Here is a 13,498-nt window from a genome sequence, read left to right as displayed (position 1 = left end):
CTGAACCCCGGGCAGAGCTCACAGGCCGATGCCCACCTGGCCTGGAGTTTGCAAAACTGTCCACGGGGGCGAGATGGAAGCAAGTTTGTAAAAGGCTGAGGAACGGATCAACTGGGAAGGAGCCTGTAGAGACAGGAACTAAACGCAGTGCCTGAGGCCTGGCTCGAGCCAGATGGGCCAGGAACATAAAGACTGCCATGGCGGGGGTGGGGTGGGGGGACTTCCCTGGTGGCGCAGTGGTTAAGAATCTGCCTGCCAGGCCATTTCATGGACGACGGGTGTGAGAGACCATCTGCGGGTGCCAGGCGGGAGGGGACAGGGAAGACCCCGCCAGGGGTGTGTGGATTTGAGCCTCTGCATTTCTAACCCGAGATCTCAAAATGCACCGTGATTCCTGTCCATTGGAGTGTAAAGTTTATGTAGGGAATCTTGGAAACGATGGTAACAAGACTGAATTAGAACGAACTGTAGGCTATTAGGGACCACTCCGAAGTGTGTGGGTAGCTAGATACCCTACCGACTTCACTTTAGTTGAATTTGAAGATCCCCCAGATGCAGCCGATGCTGTCCGAGAACAAGATGGGAGAACATTACGTGGCTGCCTATTAAGAGTGGACCTGTCGAATGGGGAAAAGAGAAGTCGAAATCGTGGCCGCCTCCTTCTTGGGGTCGTCGCCCTCGATATGATTATCAGAGGATTCCTCCATCTCGCCACAGATCTCCAAGACGGAGAAGCTTCTCCCGCAGCCGGAGCACGTCCCCTTCTAGAGATAGGAGAAGAGAGAGATCACTGTCCTGGGAGAGAAATCACAAGCTGTCCCGATCTTTCTCTAGGTCTCCTAGCCGATCCAGGTCAAATGAAAGGAAATAGAAGACCACTTTGCAAGAGGAGTGGTGCACAGGAAATAACTTCATTTGACAGGAGTATGTACAGAAAATTCAAGTTTTGTTTGAGACTTCCGAAGCTTGGTGCATTTTTAAAATGTTTTAGCTGTTCACATTTGTTTGTCTCTTGGAATAGTGACACATAAAGGTGTCATTCTCTATGGTTTGAAATGGATCATATGAGGCATGTAATATGAAGAATTGTTACTTTACAATGTTCCCTTTAGCAAAATTGAATTTGCTTTGAAGTTTTGGTCTTGCCTAGACTGATAATAAAACTCTAACTCCTGCCCACCTAAAGTGTGATGTTTATTATTATGGAAACAACACTGGCAAATATTGAAAAGACTTTCTGTAGCTGGGATATGGTATGCAGCTGTAGTTAAGCAAGCAGTCTTTAAAAGCTGCTGTGAACACAAGCCAGCAGGTAAAAATTAAAGCTGCACCTTTACCCTAGATTAGAGGTTTAAAAATTCCACCAGTCTTCACACCGGACAAGAGGTTGTCCAGTGGGTTTAGAATCTAAGAAGTTTCAAGAAAGTTAGTTTACCTTTGCTTTAGGTCATAAGTTCCTTCTGTGATTGCTGTATATGAATACATAACTCTTTGTAATATTATTTGGAAATTTGAGACTATTCAAGATACCAATGTCCTGCCCATTTAAGGGTCCATTGTAGAGCTGAACTTTTGAGTTACTGTGCAAGATTTTTTTTTTTCATGCTGTCATTTGTAACATGTTGTGTGAGAATCCTTGGGGATTAATGTTTTGGTTACAAAAAACAAACAAAAAAAAGAATCCTCCTGCCAATGCAGGGGACAGGGGCTCGAGCCCTGGTCCGGGAAGATCCCACGTGCTGCAGAGCAACTAAGCCCGTGCACCACAGCTACTGAGACTGTGCTCTAGATCCTGGAATTCACAACTACTGAGCCCACGTGCCAAAACTACTGAAGCCCGGACACCTAGAGCCCGTGCTCCGAAACAAAAGAAGCCACCGCAATGAGAAGCACGTGCCCACAACGAAGAGCAGCCCCCGCTCGCTGCAACTAGAGAAAGCCCGCGTGCAGCAACAAAGACCCAACACAGACAAAAATACATAAATTAATTAATTTTTTAAAAAGACCGCCATCGGGACGGCTGGGGGACAGCTTCCCGCTTCCCGAGGGGGGCCTGCACCCGGGGACTCAGGAGGCGCCCTTGCTCCTGGCGATGTGTCCGGAGGCCCCGGCGCAGGAACAGCACACATGGCATCCACGTAGGGAGGCCGGGCCCGAGGAGCACACGGGGTCTCCCTGGTACTATTCTTGCCACTTTCCTACAGGTGTGCAGTTTTCAAAATAAAGCATTCGGGGAAGAGGGCAGAAGCTGAAAAAGCCACCCAGGCCTCAGCCTTTCAAGACCCCACGCCGGGTCAGGTGGGGGAGGACCCTGTGAGATTAAAGAAACATCACAGAGAGCGGGGGGGGGGCGGAGTCTCGAGGGACAACTCCCTTTCGGGGCAGAATCTCGGTAGACAGACCTCCACATTCCCCTAGGAAGGATCCAGAACCTTGGGACCCAAACAGTCTGAGCACCTCAGGGGAAGAAGGCCCTCCCGGGGGTCAGGGGCACACGGACGCCTCTCCACCCCCGCGCGGGGCCCGCACGCACCCAGCTCCTCGCGAGTGAAGGGCAGGAAGGTGGTGTCCTCGTTCAGGTTCTTGTTGAAGTCGATGCACAGGAGACTCAGCTGCTTCTTGATGCTCTTGATTTTCTGAAGGAAGAAGACGGCCGTGAGATCGGGGGTGGGGGGGGTGGGGGGGTGCGGGGGCACGGAGGGGGGTTAAGGGAGAAGAGGCGGATGAGAGGAGGGAGATGGGAGAGAAAGGGCCTCGGGTCCTAACTGTTAGGACCCTCCTCAGGAGTTACCCCAAGGTGACAGCCTAAGCTTCAGCCATTTCAACGGAGCTAAGTTTCTGCCCCTTCAGGGTCTATCTGGTTTGCAGAAACAGGTAGAAATGGACCTGCCTGGGGAAGGGAGCGACGTGGGGTGCAGGGGAAGGTGCCGGTTCCCCGGGGCCCCTGCCGGGCCAGCAGCAGGCGGGGCGCCTCGAGGACCTGCCCAGGCTGAGCGCCCTGCCCAGCCCAGGACTCAGCGCGCCCGCCCCGCTCCCGGGCTGAGCAGACGTGCCTGTCGGAGGACAGGAGGGGCGCTGGGGGACCGTGCCCGCTGGCTCTGCCAGGAGGAGGGGCTCGTCGGGCACGCTTGGCTCAGAAGCAGCCCGAGGGACACCGGGCCTCTGTGGGCAGCAGGCGCCGTGCCGGGTACTGGCCTCCCTGCAGCCTCACGGCCCCACCGGCCACTGCTGGGCAGGAGCACAGGGCGCCCTGGGAGGGCGGGGCGGCACTCAGGACCCCGCCCCGCGCCAGCAGGCCGCCTCTCCTGGGCGCCCCCCTCCACGGGCGTCCCCGTGGTCCCTCCGGCCAGTGGTTCTCAGGTGCCAAGGCAGTCTGCGCAGCCCCACGGTCCACACCCCCGCCTCCCCCAGCCTCGAAGCTCCATGAGCCTGCCGCTCCGGAGGACTTCGGGGCCCCCGTGCCCAGAACCCACCCTGGATGCCAGAGTTCCACAGTCCTCTGAGTCCCGTTTCCTCCACCACAAGGCACAGCACCGGCCAAAGCAGGACAGCATTTGTGTTGAGTAACAAGAACTGTGGCTGAACCCTGGGTTGAGCCTGGTACCCGCGTTAAGCGTTAACCGTGTCTTTCACTTTTGACGCAAACCAGCCAGCGCAGGGCTGCACCCCAGCCCCTTCTGTACGGGGCTCCCACACTCGGGGCCACCGTCCCCCTGCACTCATCATGCCCGGTAGGCCCGGAGCCCCGGGTCATTCTAGCCGATCCTGAGCTGCTCTTACCGGGGACCCACACCTCAGGCTCCAGTCCCCAGCCACCCCTCCCCTCCTTGCTGCTGAACCCTCGTGCTCCCGGGAGGCCCTAGGGGACGAGGCGGGCCCCTGCCCAGGACCGCGAGTGACAAGCTCTTTCCTCATCTGCTGGCCTTACTGTTCTCTGTCCTCCACACAAACCGACTCGGTCAGCGCTCACGACCACCTGTGAGGGGGTCCTCGGGTCACGCACGTTGCAGAGGGTGAACAGGGACAACGGGGTCCAGTGACCGGCCTCCGGGGACCCAGCCGGTTGGTGGCAGAGCTGGGTCTGATCCCGGCCATCAAGACGCGTGCAGCCACGGCGCCACACGTCCCCCACCGAGGTGACGCGCTCGACCGTGGGTGGCTCACCATGCCCGCCTCCCTCCTCACCCTACGGGGCTGCCACCCGGGAGGGGCCGGGCTGCCCATCACCCGCCTGTCCAGGGCGCCGCAGGGACCCTGTCCGGCTGGACCAGGGGTGGGAAGAGCTGAGGGCTCTGGGGTCCACGCTGGGGGCAGAGGGGTATCAGGCAGCTGGGAGGACCTGAAGGGACGGGCCCTGGGGGACTGGGCCCACTGGGACCCCACGGGGCCGCAGGGCTCAGCCCAGAGAGGAGGGAGGGGGTGAAGGCAGACGCCACGCTCGTCAGCCTCCCATCGCCATGCAGGAGGAAGGAGACGCCATGCACCTCCATGCAGGAGGAAGGAGACGGGGCCAGGGGCTGGCTCTGCATCCAAGCCACGCTTTCCAGCTGGGTGGTCCGGGAGCCCCCTTCCCTTCCCTCAGCCTGGCCGCACCTGGGTTGGCCTGCTGGACTTGGTGAGCTTGTCCAGAAGCTCCTGGGGGACGGCGCTGCCCGTGCGGTGGTGCTGGGACATCCTGAGCAGCGGCTCCACCTCCCACACCCCGTTCTCCAGCGTCTGCGAAGGTGCCTCCACGAAGTCCCGCTCCCTGTGGCGAACTCGGCCTGCAAAGCGGCCTGTGGAGCTGCAGGAGGGCCTTACCCTGGACCACAGACCTGCCCGGGACACAGTGAGGCAGAGAGCCAGCCGTCCTGCGGGTCACCGTGCCCCCTCCCCACCCACGGAGCCAACAGTCTCCAGCCAAAGCCCCGCGCCCAGGAGGCAAAGGCGCAGACACAGAGGATCCGGATGGCGGCCGTTGGCAGGTGCTCGTTGTTCCTCTTGCGTCTGAAATTCTTCCTGAAGACACGGCACCTGATGCAGTGCGGCTGGAACCCAGGCCCCGCAGGTGTGGGTCCACACGAGCCCAGTGACCCCGGCATGTCCTTCCCAGGCCCCAGGGAGCAGGGCAGAGGCTGCCTCCTCACTCCTGGGTCACTCGACCCCCAACTTCTGGTTCCAGCCCCAACTGCAAACAAGCGTCCTTCTCTTGGTCTGCTGAATGCCCCGATGTGTGCATTTTTGTGTTTTTGGGGTGATTTCTCTGCTCAACACGGCTCCGAGCATAGAGCTGAAGTGTTGGCCGGTGTCCCAAGTGCAGGAGGGCGGTGACGTGCTCACGGGGACAGTGCGTGTGTTAGATGAACTTCCTTTAGGCGAGGGTTACATCCCCGCCGTGAGTGAATCAACAACTGCTATCAGACCAGGTGTCTCTAAACAGAAACGCATATCACATGTGACCGCGTGGGGATCGGTGGCGACAACGTGGTGACAGAGGGTGACCCCCAGCCTCACACCACAGAAAACACTCCACCACAGTGGACAACAACAAAATGAAAAGCTTGACTACAAAACTTCTAGGCAGAAAATTTAGAAGAAACTCTTAGTGCCTCGGGTTAGAGAAGGATTTCTTCCATAGGATACAAAAGGTGCAAGAAAACAGTTTAATAGACTGAACTTCAAAGTCAAAACCTTCTGCTCATAAACATACTAGTAATAAGATGTCCCTCCACACACGGGGACGTCCCTCAGCCACGCAGAGGGGTGAAGCCCTGACACTCGCTGCCACGTGGATGGACCTTGAGAACACGATGCTCAGCGAGAGAAGCCAGACACAGAAGGACACACAGGGTGTGACACCACTGAGGAGAAACGTCCAGAACAGGCAGATCCACAGAGTCAGCGAGTGGGTTCCTGGTTGTCAGGGGCTGGTGAGGGGAAGGAGTGATAGCTAAGGGCGTGAGGGACATATTTGGGGTGATGGAAATGGTCCAAAACATGGCAGTAGTGACGGCTGCACAGCTCGGTGAACTGTCCCCACGTGCTCCGGTGCAGCCTGTGACAGCATCGCTCTCGGGACGGAGGGCTGACCGCAGGAAGACTGAGCGAGCAGTGGGTCCTGGGCCCAGCCGCTCAGCTGGGGGCCCCAGGTGGGGAAGTCACTGGGACTTGCTGAGCCTCCACCGAGACTGGCAGCAGCCCCAGGGCCTCACTGGGCGCGGCGTTCCCGGCCCCAGAGCCTTCCCTCTGGTTCTCATCACCGGCTGTCACCAGACTTGCAGGCAACAGTTCCTTTCTTTTGTCTTTTTTAAAGGCAACTCTTGAGTACATGTATTTAACATGTAGGGAACTAGCCCTGACACCTTGATCTGGGTCTTCCTGCCTCCAGAACCTCGAGGACATCCATTTCCATTGTTTACGCACCGAGTACGTGGGGTTTGATGATGGAAGCTGACCCACGTGCGGGGTGACATCAGCGGAAGAATCCCGTGGCGAGGGCCTGCCTGAGGACCACGGGCGCCCGGGCCCTCCCCGCCCCCTGCCTGCAGCTCTGCGCCCGCACCGACCTGGGAGCAGAGCAGGTGCATCGCCTGCCGGAACTCGTGGAAGTAGGTCTCCAGCTCATCGTGCTGCAGTAGGGAGGGCGGGTCGGGCGTGGGCCTGGTGAAGTTGGCCACCGTGGCCGCGATGGCGATCTGGCGGCTCCCATCCTGCTGCAGGCAGCCCGGCTGCAGGCTGAAGCAGGCCGTCTGCTGAGACACAAGAGGAGTTTGTGGATGATTTTCAAGTTGGGGAGCGAGTTTGGGTGAATGGGAATAAGCCTGGATTTATCGAGTTCCTGGGAGAAACCCAGTTCGCACCAGGCCAATGGGCCGGGATCGTTTTAGATGAACCCACAGGCAAGAGCGATGGTTCAGTGGCAGGAATTCGGTATTTCCAGTGTGAGCCTTTAAGGGGCATATTCACGGGACCTTCAAAGTTGACGAGGAAGGTACAGGCAGAAGACGAAGCGGACGGCCTGCAGACAACTCATGCTTCCAGAGCGACTTCGCCTCTGTCCACTTTGACAGCCAGCATGGTGTCCTCTTCCCCAGCCACCCCCTCAAATATTCCCCATAAATCGCCCCAGCCAACCGCAAAGGAACCTTCAGCTACGCCTCAGACCAGCAACCTTACAAAAACCACCAGTGAATCTATTTCCAATCTTTCGGAGGCCGGCTCAATCAAGAAAGGAGAAACAGAGCTCAAAACTGGAGACCGAGTAGTGGAGACGCGGGTTTGATCCCTGATCTGGGAACTGAGATCCCACGTGCCGAGGGGCAACCAAGTCCGGGCGCTCTGGAGCCCGTGTGCCACAACTAGAGAGAAGACTGTGCGCCGCAACTAAGACCCGATGCAGCCAAATAAATAAATATTAAAAAAAAAATACAAACAATACAAACTTGGACTTCCCTTCCCTGGGGAGGGACGCGGGGTGAGGCCCAGCTTCTGCAGAGGAGCCCCAGCCCATGGCCGGCAGGTTCTCCCACGCACGCACCGACGTAGAGGTCCAGGTAGAACTTGTCGATGGAGGACCTTGCCCGAGGCCGCATCCCGGACCATGTAGAGCCTCACGTCTTCGTGCCACACGGTGGCGCCCTCCTCCAGGTCGAAGGTCAGCCCCAGCAGCTCCTGGGAGATGCCCAGCAGCCCGCGTGTGAGCGCCTGCATGGGGAAGTACTCCTTGAGCATGTTTGGTCCACGCGGTAGCGCGTCTCCTCCCCCTGGTTCATGTAGTAGCGCAGGTCCCAGGCGTTGATGGGGCCGTCCAAGTGCAGGCCCCGCCTCTGGCACTCGGCCTTCTTTAGCTCCAGGATCACGGCCCGTTCCTGCTCCCCGAGGGGCTTCAGCTTCTGGGCCAGCTCACCTGCGGGCGGAGGGGAGAGGCTCGGCTACGTCCCTGGGGCGGCCCCCCAGCCATCCCCGACCCTGCGCCCCTCGAGGCAGAATGAAGGGTCTGGGAAGGTGACCCCCAAGGGCTGACACAGTGGGGTCTCAGGCAGCACCACGTCCGGTCAAGGTCCGCCTGACCCCGTCCCCACTGGGACTCAGGGGGAGGCGGTGTTACCTAGGACAGTGGCCACCACCTGGCTGGTCTTGTCCATGTTCATCTCCAGCACGGAGTCGGCATGCGTGCGGAACCCCAGCAGGCGGGACTTCAGGGCCTGCAGCCTCACCAGCTCCCCGAGGATCGCGCAGTTCTCCTGGAGTCGGGCCAGGTCTCTGCGGGTGGGCAGGGCTCTCAGGCCGCTGGCGGGCACAGCCAATCCCCCTCCCTCCTCCTCCTGGCCCGGATTTCTAGACACTTTGGTGCTGTCCTAACACGTGGTCTTTATAAACACAGGTCCTTTTGGAACAAGAAAGGGCATGAACCGTGATGGGTTCTAAGGCCAAGGGCAGGAAGAAATGCGGCCAGGCTCTCCAGGAGTCACCAAGGGGCCTCCCCGGGCTCAACAATACAAACTCGGCTGCCATGCAGACAGCAGCTCATCCCCACGGCGCCCGAACACCCAGCGCCTGGACGGTGAGACACCTGTTGCTGCAGGTGGCCCGTGGCTCGCTGGTGAGGCCCGGCCCCAGGCGTACGTCCCCTTAGTTAAAATATAACTAACTATATTCTCCGGGGCCACCTCTTCGGTTCTGTGGTGGGGTTCTCCTGGGAGCCCCCAGTCACCACAGGACCAACGTAGCCTGTGTGCAGCCCAAGAAGGCGGGGACACAGGACTGTCCCCGGTGCCCCCCGCATCCCCCGCAAGGCCGAGCGAGCACCAGTGGTGTCTGCGGGGAGGATGAAGGGCTCATGCACAGCCCCCATCTACTGAAGATGCGAAACGGGAGAAGCACAGACTGCAGCCACACGCGGTATGGACCAAACACAAGTGTCCATGCAGGACCTGATGTCTGAATGTCAAGGCTGTGCCCGGGCCACAGCGAGAAGGCCCAGCCGCCACGCAAGGCACAGAGAGGGGATGGGGAGGCCACCTGTGCATCTGAGCTCATCGGGCATCACCCCAGAGGGAGAGGGAGAGGGAGAGAGGGAGAGACGTCTCTCCCTTCCCTGGGGGTTCTCTAGTGCAGCCAAGGCTGAAAACCACTGCATTTCGGGAGATGGGTCCTCGTGGAAAAGTTAAATAGTAGCTCATGGCATTATCGACACATATTAAAAAGGCTCAAATTCTTGGGGAGTCAGGGAGGGTAGCTGGCAGCTGCCTCGTAAGCAAGGAGAGATTGGGCATCAGAGGAGGTGCCTGTGCAGCCCGCCGCCCAGGGCCCCGCAGACCTCAACTCCCAGCGGTGGTCCCGGGCTGGAGGTCAGCAGGGAGGTCAGGCCGTCCAAGCATCAACGTTGACTTCAGGGCTGATCTAAAAGGCGCCTGGTTGTTGTTGAAGCAGAAAGAAGAGAAAGCAGTGGGGAGAGGATGGGAGGGGGAGGGAGTCCCCCTCCTCTGCCCCTCTCCCTCTCTCCCTCCCTCTCTCCCTCTCTCTTTGCTGTACACCTGAAACTAACACAATACTGTAAATCAACTATACTTAACTATATTTTAAAAAATAGATAAGTAGGGCCTCCCTGGTGGCGCAGTGGTTGAGAGTCCACCTGCCGATGCAGGGGACGCGGGTTCGTGTCCCGGTCCGGGAAGATCCCACATGCCGCAGAGTGTCTGGGCCCGTGGGCCATGGCCCCTGAGCCTGTGCGTCCGGAGCCTGTGCTCCGCGATGGGAGGAGCCACGGCAGTGACAGGCCCGCAAAAAAAAAAAAAAAAAAAAAAAGATAAGTAAAATGAGGTCATTAGGGCGGGCCCAAACCAATATGACTGGTGTCCTTATAAGGAGGATGTGAAGGCACAGGGAGAAAACAGCCATCCACAAGCCAGGGAGAGAGGCCACAGAACGACATTTTGATCTCAGATCCCCAGCGTCCAGAACTGTGAGAAAATAAAATGCTGTTGTTTATAAGCCATTCAATCTGTGGTATTTTGTTATGGCAGAAACGAATTCAAATTGTTCCCAGTTTTGGCCATTGTGACTAAATCTGCTATGTACACACTCTAATGCGTGGTCTTTTGTGGACGTGTATTTGTGGCTCTTATGAAGAATACTGAGAAGTGGAATTCCACGTGGACATCCAGTGAGTCCCCGAAGCTGCTGCTGAATTTCCAAGGGATGGCACACCCCGCATGTCCACGCTCTCCTCCTCATGCCTTTTGCAGGGGTTGCTTCTGCCCTTGTCTTGGCTGCTGTCCTGTGGAGATTCTGGATGTGGAAAGAATGTTTGTGCCATGAAAAGGACCAAAAGAAGGGCTCGGGGACGTTTTTCCATTCAGTCTTGGACTCAGGCTTCTCCCCACTGCCCTATGCTTCCCTGGGCATATTATTCCTTGGAAAATTCCTGATTTTTAGAAAAAAATAATACACACTTGATGTTTAAGAAAAAGTGTTCCAGGGACTTCCCTGGTGGTCCAGTGGTTAAGACTCCACGCTTCCATTGCAGGGGGCACGGGTTCGATCCTCGGTCGGGGAACTAAGATCCCGCATGCCGCACGGTGCAGCCAAAAAAAAAAAAAGAAAAGAAAAGAAAAAAAAAAAAAAAGAAAGAAAGAGAAAAGAAAAAGTATTCCATACAGAAAGAATACTGAAAAGGAAGTACATGCATACCTCAGAGATATTGCAGATTTGGTCGTGAACCACTGCAGTAAAGCAAATATCAAAATCAATCAATGGGGGCTTCCCTGGTGGAGCAGTAGTTGAGAGTCCGCCTGCCGATGCAGGGGACACGGGTTCGTGCCCCGGTCCGGGAAGATCCCACATGCCGCCGAGCAGCTGGGTCCGTGAGCCATGGCCGCTGAGCCTGCGCATCCAGAGCCTGTGCTCCGCAACGGGAGAGGCCACAACAGTGAGAGGCCCGCGTACCGAAAAAAAAAAAAAAAAAAAAAATCAATCAATGGATCAATCAATAAAGAGAATATCATGAGTCACAGTTTTTTCTTTGGTTTTCCAGTACATATAAAAGTCACATTTACACTGTACTGTAGTCTATTAAGTGCACGATAGCATTATGTCTAAAAAAAAAATAAATCTTAGGGACTTCCCTGGTGGTCTAGTGGTTAGAAATCTGCCTTCCAATACAAGGCATGCAGGTTCGATCCCTGATTGGGGAACTAATATCCCACATGCTATGGGACAATTAAGCCCTGGCGCCACAACTACTGAGCCCATGTGCTCTAGAGCCCTTGTGCCACAACTAGAGAGAAGCCCGCGCACCGCAGCGAGGAAGATCCCGTGTGCCGCAACTAAGACCTGATGCAGCCAAATAAATAAATATTTTAAAAAACCCTTAATTTAAAAATATTGCTAAAAATGCTAACCATTATCTGACAACACAGGGTTCCCACAAACGTTCAACTGGTAAAAAAAAATCTGCAAAGCGCAATGAAACGAAGTATGCCTGTAAAGATGAGGCCAAACTGAAACACCCAGAAGCATCAGTGTTTAGTGGTTAACGTCCTTCTGGGCAGCGAGAAATGGGCACAGTTTTCCCTCAAGGGGTGGTGCTCATATGAGTGGGGCGACATTTAGCTAATCCCTTAATCATGATGGTTGTGCAGCTTTCAATTTTCCAATCCTTTAAGCCACACTGTGCTGGACACTTTCTTACAGATAATTTAGTGGACTTGGATGTGTATTTCCTTGGGCCAGTCCTGGAAGAAGAAGTGCAAGTTCCTGGATATGAAAAACATATTAAAATACATTTATATGTTACATCTCGCATGTATTACATGAATATGTGCTATATATTAATATACAAAGTATAATTTTATAGTTATGTATGTGTTTGTATTTAAACCAAAAAAAATCACACGATAAAAATTTTAAATACAACAGAAAATTCCGAAAATAAGCTTTTCCTTCCTAATGGCTTCCTCTCAAAGCATCCCTTAGCAACAGTTTGATATTTCTTTTCCAAAAATAGTTTGCATATATTTACATATATATGTGCTATTAAAGATTTACAAAATTGTTTCCTATAGCATTTGCCATTTTATATCTTGCTTTCTCTCCTTATCATATATATATATATATATATTTTTTTTTTTTTTTTTTGGCCGCACCGTGCTGGCATGTGGGATCTTAATTCCCTGACCAGGGATCGAACGTGTGTGCCCCGCATTGGAAGCGTGGAGTCTTAACCGTTTGACCACCAGGGAAGTCCCTCAGATATATTTTTTAACATGACCACAAAGAGATCTACTTCCTTAAAGACTGCATAGCATTTAATAGATTACAGCATAGTATGTCTTAATCTATTTAAACAGCCCCATGAACGGACAGATAGGCGTTGCTAGTTTTTGTTATCATAAACAATACTGCCCGGATAGCTTATTCTCACATCTTTGCATACATTTACAAGTTTTTCTCACAGGTTGAGTTATTAGCTAGTTCAAAGGAAAATACATATGTGCATTTAAGTTTTAGCAGATGTTGTCAATATTCCATCCAAAGAATTTGCATAATTTCACGGAATAACAAAGTGTCGGAGTGTCTTTTTCTCTACATCTTTGCTACCATTGGGTAAGATACATCTTTTACAGTTTTGCCCATCTGCTACATTGTTTGGATTTTGCATTCCTTGGAGTAAACTTGAGTGAGTTTGCACAAATGTTTATAGGTTCTCTGTACAAACTTTATAATAGTTTCTGCTGTGTGGACACTCTCTTTCTTTCTGTCTTTTTTTTTTTTTTTTTTTTTTGTGGTGCTGCATGGCTTGCGGGATCTTAGTTCTCTAACTAGGGATCGAACCTGTGACCTCTGCAATGGAAGCTTGAAGTCCTAACCACTGCATGCCAGGGAATTCCCAACCATCCTCTTTATTTACTTACTTTCCCAGCCTCCTTCCTGGACTCCTGCTAATTTATTCCTTTCCACTCTATCCTCTACAGGCTTCCAGAATAACCTTTCTCACAAGAAAATCTGGTCACATTGGGTCACCACTCAAAACATGTCAGGGACCTCACCCACACCCCGCAGCCTGCAGGATAAAGAGCCTATGCTCTTTAGTCTAGTTTAAAAAGTCCTTTATAATATGGTTCCTCCCCCATCCCAAATGCCCATTAATTGAGCACTAAGTTCAGATACCCTGTGGGTGCTGGGGACCCAGAGATGAATGAAACAGGCAGATGTCTGCTTTCTGCAGCAGTCTACAGCAGTTTTTACTATTTTTTTCATTATTGCCTCTCTATAGGAGAAAAATAGAATTATCTTTAATTTAAATCAGTTTTAATCTAATTACATTTAATTTCTCCCTAACAACAGAAATTAAATGTTTAGGAATAAGATTTTGTCAGGGAGGGTTGGCTTTGGAGGGCCACAAGCCATTGTCATGTCTAAGGTTTTTTTGTTCTGTTTTGTTTTGTTTTCGCCACCCAAGAATTAGTTTTGGCCCTCTTGGGAGCCATATCACTCCCATTGAGAATGCATGCTCTAG

The 13,498-nt window shown here is 53.9% G+C and overlaps 1 protein-coding gene and 2 pseudogenes across 1 annotated transcript; 2 read left to right on the top strand and 1 right to left on the bottom strand.

The window, feature by feature from the left end:
- Positions 1 to 312: 312 nt before the first annotated feature.
- Positions 313 to 1,172, top strand: LOC125963796 (serine/arginine-rich splicing factor 3-like; annotated as a pseudogene).
- A 5,546-nt stretch (positions 1,173 to 6,718) lies between these two features.
- On the top strand, positions 6,719 to 7,261 carry LOC101270475 (CAP-Gly domain-containing linker protein 1-like; the record flags this gene model as incomplete). Its single annotated transcript, XM_033400712.2, has 1 exon — positions 6,719 to 7,261. A coding segment is annotated over one exon (543 nt), but the record flags the coding sequence as incomplete, so codon positions are not given.
- Positions 7,262 to 7,337: 76 nt separating this feature from the next.
- On the bottom strand, positions 7,338 to 10,195 carry LOC125963821 (thimet oligopeptidase-like; annotated as a pseudogene).
- Positions 10,196 to 13,498: the final 3,303 nt, after the last annotated feature.

This window comes from Orcinus orca, chromosome 3, assembly GCF_937001465.1.
Source record: "Orcinus orca chromosome 3, mOrcOrc1.1, whole genome shotgun sequence".
NCBI classification, from domain to species: Eukaryota; Metazoa; Chordata; class Mammalia; order Artiodactyla; family Delphinidae; genus Orcinus; species Orcinus orca.
This window is presented reverse-complemented; position numbering and strand designations above follow the sequence as displayed.